General features: G+C 54.6%; 1 protein-coding gene across 4 annotated transcripts in view; it reads right to left on the bottom strand.

Annotated features, from left to right (window-relative positions):
• Nucleotides 1-8,445, bottom strand: part of RBPMS (RNA binding protein, mRNA processing factor) — a 172,436-nt gene that overhangs the window by 4,674 nt on the left and 159,317 nt on the right. For all 4 annotated transcript variants that reach the window (XM_040643276.1, XM_040643279.1, XM_040643280.1 and 1 more), the window contains one exon: nucleotides 1,340-1,443. In XM_040643276.1, coding sequence (XP_040499210.1) covers nucleotides 1,429-1,443 — 15 coding nt within the window. In that variant the 3' untranslated portion in view covers nucleotides 1,340-1,428. The remainder of the gene's footprint in view (nucleotides 1-1,339; nucleotides 1,444-8,445) is intronic.

Below are 8,445 nucleotides of genomic sequence, written 5' to 3'. Positions count from 1 at the left end.
GGGGGCGCCTGAGTGGTTCAGCTGGTTAAGCCTCGGACTCTTGATTTCAGCTCAGGTCATGATTTCACGGTCATGAGATGGAGCCCCGGGTCAGACTCTGTGCTCAGCATGGAGTCTACTTGAGATTCTGTCTCCCTCTGCCTTTCCCCAACTCGCAGTTGTGCTTGGTATCTCTCTCAAATAAATAAATAAAATCTTAAAAAAAAAAGTTTTACCGGGTGATGATAGTAAGAATAGTGTGGGCATTGCTATTAAGAACCATGACAAAAGGACCACCTAATAAATTAGAAGGCAATGGAATTGGTGGGATAGATATCAGCTGCCCTACTAATGTGGAAAAACAGCTCCCTGTCGTTAAGTTTGGTCAGTGTGAGAAACACGTCAGTGGGGGAGAAAGACCCCAAGTGCAGGCTGCTGGCCCCCTGTCCAGGCAGGTGGAGGGGGGCTGCGAAACGCCGCACACACGACGTGCCTGCCTCTGGACGGGCTCTACTCTGTGCGAGAAATTACCTAAGTCCCAAAAATGTGGTAATGACCTCCTTGGCTAGATCTGCCTGGTTCTCTGTCCTCAGCAGGAATCCTGCCCTCTTTCTGACTCATCTTTTCTTCATAGGCCCCTTTTACGGATGAAATTCGCCACCTTATTTGGGCCGAGACAACCGCTGCGGGCCTGCCCTTGGCACTCCTGTTGTTCTAGGCCAAGTTTTGCAGACAGACTGGAAGCCCCTCTTCGTGGCAGGCAGCAGGCCGGTCACGTGTGGGAACGCTACGTTACTGTTCTAGACACTTACTACAAGAAGCTGGTGAGTCGACCAAAGAGATGAATAAATCACCAAAATCATCAGCCAGCAGGAAAGCCCGGAGCCTGGAGGGGTTCAGTGAGAACCCTGCCCCATTCAGCTGTGCTCAAGGGCAACCACTCGTTTCCGAAAAGACTCGGGAAATTGTGTCACTGGGAAAGGGTTACACTGCATTCAGTACAACGGGAAGAAATCAGGAGTAGTAGACCTACTACATCTAAAAGATTCTCACCCAAATGGTTCATTTCCAAAAAAGGTGCAGATGCCGATGGCCTCACCGACCATGTGCGCGGAGAGTCTGCAAACCCCTCCCCGCACTGGCCCTTCCGGGGCGCCCTTCCCTGAGCAGGCTGTGGCCGGACGAGATGAAGAGCAAACCCCTGACCACAGCACTCCATACCAGCGCGCCTCAACCTAGAGCACCCAGCAGAATCATCTGGGGGAGGTGGTAACATCTAGACCGCTGGGCTGCACCCCCGTGCCCCGCCCGGGACACGCTGCCTCCCCACGGGGCCTGTTCGGCCCGACTGTGGACTCACCAGCATGCTCCAGTTTTGCAGAACAGCTTGAGAACAGCAGCCACCACTGCAGATTGCATTAATACCCACAAGACAGATTGCAGCCACCATCACACACCTGGAACCTGGATGGAGAAAGAAATCACCCATTAACAGTGTGCAGTCATTTCCAGCCCCAGGGCTGGTCGCCTCTTAGGGTTCCCTGGGTCCCGAAGGTCAGCCTGGTCTGTGAGCAAAGAACGGAGAGTCATTGGCAAAGGGACCGAGGCCTCCACGGCGGAGCTAGGGACAAGTGCCCGGTGAGAATGACCACACCAGTGGCATGGCAGCTCCCCACGGGGACCACGAGCTTCGGGCCTGGTCAGAGGGAAAGCTCCCTGGCACCAAGGCCGGGGGCGAGGGGGGAGGGACTCTGGAGCAAAGTGTGCTGTGGGAGACGCGGTCTTCACATGCTCACTCCAGTAGGCGTGTGTCCATGGTGGGGACGGGCCAGAGCACAGCTGCAGCAACAGCAGGCCGCCCGGCCAAGGAGGCAAGGCCGCTGCGCACGGAGTTCCGAGGGGACCGGACCCCTAGGGCTGTTCAAAAGCCCTGCTGAGGAGAGGTGCAGGCCCTGAAGCCCCCCCCCCCCCCCCACCACAGCNCGCACACCTATCTATCCGGCTCCAGCAGCTGCCCCAGACCACAGTAATAGCTTTGGTCAGCCCAAGGCCACAGAGGCAATTCTCCAGGAGGATGCTGTGCTGTCACATGCACCAGTGGGCTAAACTTTGCTCCAAGCACCTTCTGGAAAACAAAAACTAAAAGGAAACATTTGTGACTATATCCTGTTCCCAAGGGTCCGAGAATTTTGAAATAGGAAGGTGCCGAGACCCAGCAGATCATAAATTTTTAATACTCTTCTGCAGGCATGACCGCCTCAGGGCCAGCTGGTTTTCACGAGAACTCCCGGAGCCAAGGAGGGACGCCTGCCTCCCGGCACGCGGATGCCAGTGGCCCTCTTCCCCACTAACCTTGCGCGTTCAGCCCCGGCCGTGCTCCTCCCCTGCCTGCAGACAGAGAGGCGGACTTGGGCGCGCGGGGCCTCGTGAATAGGAGTGCGCCGGATGTTGCTGCGAGCCCCGAGTTCCCACAGAGGCCTCACTGCTCTGCTGGCACGGGAAGATGACCCCTGGGGTTCGGCAGGGAGGCTGGGCCTGGGCTGAAAGCCTTCGCTGGGGTTATGGGTGAGGCTGAAGGAAAGACTGCCCTCCTAGGACATCTCTCTTCTCAGAACTAAGGAAAAAAAAGTTTTCCCCAGATTTCCACTTTAAAACATTAAAAGATGAGTAGATATAATTCGAGTTTCTAGTAAAAGTTGGGTTGAGGACAGAAAAAGAAATAATCATCTTTGCAAATAAAATTTATCAGCTCCCCCAACTTCTTCCCACCTTGTCCACTCTTGGCAAGAGCCTGCAAGCCAGGATGTGCCCACAGCTGTCCCCCCCNNCCCCCCGTGCCTGGGTTGGCCAGCCCAGTGCGGGGCTCCAGACGCCTGCTGCTTAGGATGTCCCACCCATGGCCACATCCCTCCAGGCGTCTGGGCTGAAAGGCATCAGGATGACTCAAGACCGATGGACGAGGAGCGCAGGAGCCATGGCGCCCACCCCTGGTTCTGGGAGCACGGGGCACTGTCACCAGGCTGCTCTTTGCAGCGAGGACAGCAGCAGCAGCTGTCTGCATGCCAGGGCTGCCCCAGGTGGACAGGGAGCACACGCGGGCCAGTCTGTTCTACAGGGACCCTGCGGGGTGACAAAGAACATAAAACACCAGAGGGAAGTCTAAACGTGTTCATTTTTAACCTCAGAGTGAACACACGGGCCATCTGAATTTCCTTTTCCAGCAGAAGGAGAGCTGGTCGCGTGGGGGGTGGGGGTGGGGCAGAGGCTCCCGTAGGTGGCCCTGATTTGCCCCAAGACCTCATGGCCTGGTCTTCATACTCAGCCACCCTCTTTTAACTTCTTCCAGGGACCGTCAGGCAGTTCTCCAGGTGCATATGGTCAGGAGTCTCGAACCCTCCCCACCAGACTCACAGGAAAGAGAGATGGGGCAAAGGCAGGCCCATCACTGCTCTGACTGCCCCGGGTCCTCATACCGTTGTGGTGCGTAGATGAGCTCAGTGCTTGTGCGGCCAGCAGATGTCTGTGGTGCCTTCACTTTCGGAACTGGGGGGAGGGGCACGACAGTGGCTGGAAGGGGTGCCCACCACAGTCACTGACACGACGCAGGCGTTCAGGCCTGTCCCTGCAGCTCACACAGGAACCGAACAGACCCTGGGCTTGGGGACTCAGGACCAGGGCATGTGGCTCCTCACTGGGAAAATGGGACAAGCGCTGGCAGGGAAGGACCAGCAGCCAGGGCCACACCGCGCCGGCGTTCTCTGCCCCCCGGACGCCTCGCCCTGCGCAGGCCCGCTGCACTGCAAGCTTGTTCACTTGGACTCAGCAAAGGGGAAGGCAGGACGAAGACTGGAAAAGTTCAATTCCTCTCTTTGGGTCACTTTGGAACTAAGCTTTGGGTCACTGCTGGAACTAAGCACCAGGCTGACCCTGAGCCCCCTGCCGCGTGGCACACACAGCCCCGGCCAGCACCTGCCGCAGGAACAGTGACCCTCCTACCTCGCTCTGTAGTTTCCCCTTAGCACGTCTCACCGCCTGACCTCGTGTTTTAGTGTTTTATGACCCATCTTCTCCCTGCTGTAAGAGGTCAGCTCCACGCAGACAAGGATTTTGTCTGCTTTTCTTACTCTTGTACCCTTAGCAGCCAAAACAGTCCCTTACCTGCTGCAGATGTTCACTGGATAGTGACTGTGCTAGCGACCTTGAGACACAGAGACCATGGTTAACAGAAGGGGGGGGGGGAGTGGCGCTTCAGCACAAGCACCGCCCTGGGTCCTGGGCACCCACCCCAGGCTCCTCCTCTTTTTTTTTTTTTTTCCTTAAAGATTTTATTTTTTTAAAGACTTTATTGGACAGAGAGAGCACAAGCAGGGGGAATGGCAGAAGGAGAGACAGAAGCAGGCTCCCCGCAGAGCAGGGAGCCCAACATGGGGCTCGATCCCAGGACCCTGAGATCAGGACCCGAGCTGAAGGCAGATGCTTAACTGGCTGAGCCACCATGTCACCCCCTAAGATCTGAGAGTGAGTACGAGTTGGGGGGGGTGGGGACAAAGGGAGAATCAGACATCCCGCTGAGCGGAGAGCCTGCTGGCTGGCGTGGGGCTGGGATCATGACCTGAGCCCAAGGTAGACGCTTAACCAACTAAGCCACCCAGTTGCCCCACCCAGGGCTCTTCTAGGGAGAAGGCAGGGGTGCCTGCAGGGGTCACAGCACGGTCTGAGCTCCCAGCTCTGCCTGACATCCAGCTCCTGGGCTCCCCGGACAATGGCTGCATCCCCAAGGCCCTCGTGCTCACAGCCAGAGACAGACGAGGCTGTTCCTCCCAAAACAAAACATGAGGAATACACAGGTTTACATTCTGGTCTTACTATTTCTTGCCGTGTCTTTGTCTCATTTGTTGACACTGTAACTACATGTGCTCGTAATTTCTGTGCTGTGGTCTTGGTCCTAGGCCAGGGAGATTTTGGGAGTTCTTAAAGAATGCCCTCCCACATCTACCCCAGCTCCTCTTTTTAACTACATTTGGAAACCCAACAAGGAAGGCTGTGTAACTCATTCCCTGTAAAGAGTTACTAAAAACTTGCTCATGCTTTCCTGTTCTCAATGCATCCGGGAAATGGATCATTTTCGATGATTATCATGTCATCTGGGGTTGTCTACCCCAGGGCTGGACCGTCGGCAAAACTCCAGTGACGTGCAGACACAGCCTGTGGCCAGACTAAACCCCGTCAAGCAGGACACTGAACAAATTAAAACACCAATGACACCCACCCCTCTGATGGTCTTACTTGTGCACCCCCACCCCCACCCGAGGGGCTTTCCTCGCAAGTCCACCCTGGGGCATCCTCAGCAGTAACTCTTTCTCTTTAAAATGTGTATCCATGGGGTACCTGGGGGTCTCAGTGGGTTAAGTGACTGCCTTCGGCTGGGGTCATGATCCTGGAGTCCCGGGATCGAGCCCCACATCAGGCTCCCTGCTCAGCGGGGAGCCTGCTTGCCACTCCCCCTGCTTGTGCTGTCAAATAAATAAAATCTTTAAAAAAAATAATAAATGTGTGTCCATGACTCCCACCCACTAGAACTGGAGTTCCTTAGGGGCACAGGCCTGGTCTGCATGCACATTTTTGTATCAAGCACATAGTGGACACATAACATATGTTTACTTAAAGAATAAAGAGCTTGTTTACTTTTCTAGTCTAGTCCCTGATTTCGCAGGAGTTTGGAGTAAATGAAAAACCCCTGCAGGACCCTGAAGAAACAGGCTCTGGACTGTTCAGAATTGGGAAGGGTGGCCCCCAGAGCTCCACACGTCAGGAGTGACGGCCAGTCTGGGTCTGCGTATAGGTCATCATGTCTGATACCAGACATCACTCCTGCTCTTGTCTTCCATTCGGTGCCACATTCCCACAGAGGAAGGAAGACCACCCCCCCCCAAACAGAGGAAAGCCGCGTGGGGCCGTGATGCCACTGGCCACACCTATCCTACATTTGGCCTTTTTGAAAGACCAGTTTTGCGCTAAAATGTTTATTATTTCATCAGAACCACTGTTCTCAATTCTAATGTACATTTCCCTAAGATCGTACGTGGCCTGGTTTATTAGCTCAAGGACTTGATCCAAGAGACTAGACGGAGCCTGAGTAACGGATCCACACTGAACTGTCTCACCTCTGGCAAGATGGTGGTAATAAGTACAATTATCCACCCTCCTTGCTCACCACCCCTCCTCTGCTCCCTCCAGACCCCGAGGGAGTCCGGCCCGTGGCCCAAGTTTAGCTCAGAACAAACGGTGCCCTCACAGGAATGTTCCACCTGCACACAGATCCGACAGCTTCACAAGCCGTACTTCTGAGGGGGAAACCGCCAGGCCTTCCTCGGTAGCCACTGCTGCCTCCAGGCCTCTGGTGGACAGGGCTGTGCGGAAGGATGATCTGGAACAACTTAGGGGGGCGGACAGAAAGCGCAGGATCTTACTGGCTGGAACCGTGCAGCTGCTTAAGGATCGTGCCTTTCCTGCGGCCTGTATAAACGCCTAAAAAATCCTTCCTCGGGCCCTGTGCCACCCCCGTCCTCAGCCAACCGCCGCCGCCACATCTGGAGGTTTGCTCTCATCTTCCGCAGCTTTCACACCGTCTGGTACCGCTGACCCCAGCAGCTCACCACCGCCCCCGCCGCCCCTCCGGGCACTCGTCCTCCTCCACGGGCGCTTGTCCTCCGCTGCCTCTGCGTCTAGGGGAGCCGCAGGCCTGTGTCCCACCGACCTTTCTTCCGCTTCTCCAACTTCCTCAACTACCTGCCAGGGCCGAATGCCAGGTGTACCCCCAACCCAGGAACTCCTTTGGGAGCTTCAGAATCCTAGTTATCCGACCCTAGGTGCCTCTGGGTGAACCCTCTGAGGACGGAGATGCGAGCGCACCGTCACGGAGCCAGAGGCGCACGTGATCCATCAGTGCCTCCTGGAGCCCGGCGACAGTGCTGCGGCCGCCTGGCCCCGGTAACAGAGGCAGGGTCCCTCCCGACGAAATGACTAACCAAGGCTTTGGCAACGAAGAACCGAGAGCTGGGGACACATCATTTTAAAAATTAATCATGGGCAAATGAATATGCAACATGGACTCGGGAAGTCCGGGCATACCGGACCCTAGACTATACCTCAAAGCTTACAAACTGTATTTCCAGGAAGAAAAACTCCTCCCTAAACAGCAGACTTTAATATTTCACAAAACAGCAAAATACTTTAAATACTTTTGGCATCTACCATGGACTACTGACTTTTTTCTAAGAAACTACATTTAAAATGCAATGGCCATCCACGGATACTACCACTTCATGGAAAATGGGCACTTGAACACACATACAACATAAGTTCAGAATAAGGGACAAATACAAGCAGCTTAAAAAAAAAAAGAATCTACTACACTGTCCTAATTTTTCCCTCATCATAAACACATCAGCGGTAACTCTAACATAATGACCACTGGCCCAAAGATCTCTGTGTGGGGGTGTCACTGGTTTGGGTTCTGGACAAGAGATTAGGGCATGGTTTCCCAAAGTGTGTTCTATGTAAAACAGCAGTCTCCTAAGGGTCTGTGAAAGAGAGGGCTCCCTTGTCTCAAATGCATTTGAGAAATCCTGCATCCTTGAGTTCCCTAATCTTACAGACTCATGATGCTCATATTATTATAAAGGTTCCAAGAATCTTTTGGTTAAAAAAAAAAAAAGTGCTTAACTCTGACGTTGGCAAAATTTACGTACTCTGCCTCCAGTTATCCCCAAGGACTAGCGTTGCTCTGGCCACGCTCAGAAATAGGTCTGGTTGGGGAAGAGTAGGTACAATTCTAACTTACTGGAGTGGATGTCTAAAAGCACAGAAATGTGATCCCTCATCTTACTCATTACCCCACCAGCAGAGCAAGAATCCTGACCAGCTGGGCTGCGCGGCTGCTGCGGCCTGGCCACTCTGCGGCCCACCACTAATTCTCGCGGCCGTGAGGCCCCGCCCCCGGAACAAAGGCACCTGCCTCCCCACCCAGGACTGGAGCTCTCTGGAAGTGCTGAAGACTCCAGCGGATGAAGTCCGCGCTCAGCAGTCACCCTGGAAGTTGAAATGAAGGTGACATGACGTACCCAGTGAGACTTCAGGTCAACAGGGCACCTTGCCTGTGGAAAACAAATCCCAGAACTCTTTGAAAATCCTGTTCAGTGCTCTCCTTCCTCCTCACTAGGGCGGCACTGACCCGGATGAGGCCGGCTCTGGCGTCCACCATTTCCCCAGTGCTTCCCCCGGGAGTGGTCAGAAACCGTTCCCTCACGGAAGCGGAACCGAAGTCCACCCGAGGCCAGTTCGTTCCGCATTTGTCCTTCAGAAGATCAGCATTAGGTATAGGCGAGTACGTAATTCTGCGTGATCTCCGGCATTCCTAACGCATGAAGGTCTGCTCCGCCCCTCCTCTCGTGGTTCCCGGCTAGC

The sequence above is a fragment of the Ursus maritimus genome, unplaced genomic scaffold (assembly GCF_017311325.1).
Source record: "Ursus maritimus isolate PB19 unplaced genomic scaffold, ASM1731132v1 scaffold_28, whole genome shotgun sequence".
Classification (NCBI taxonomy): Eukaryota; Metazoa; Chordata; class Mammalia; order Carnivora; family Ursidae; genus Ursus; species Ursus maritimus.
This window is presented reverse-complemented; position numbering and strand designations above follow the sequence as displayed.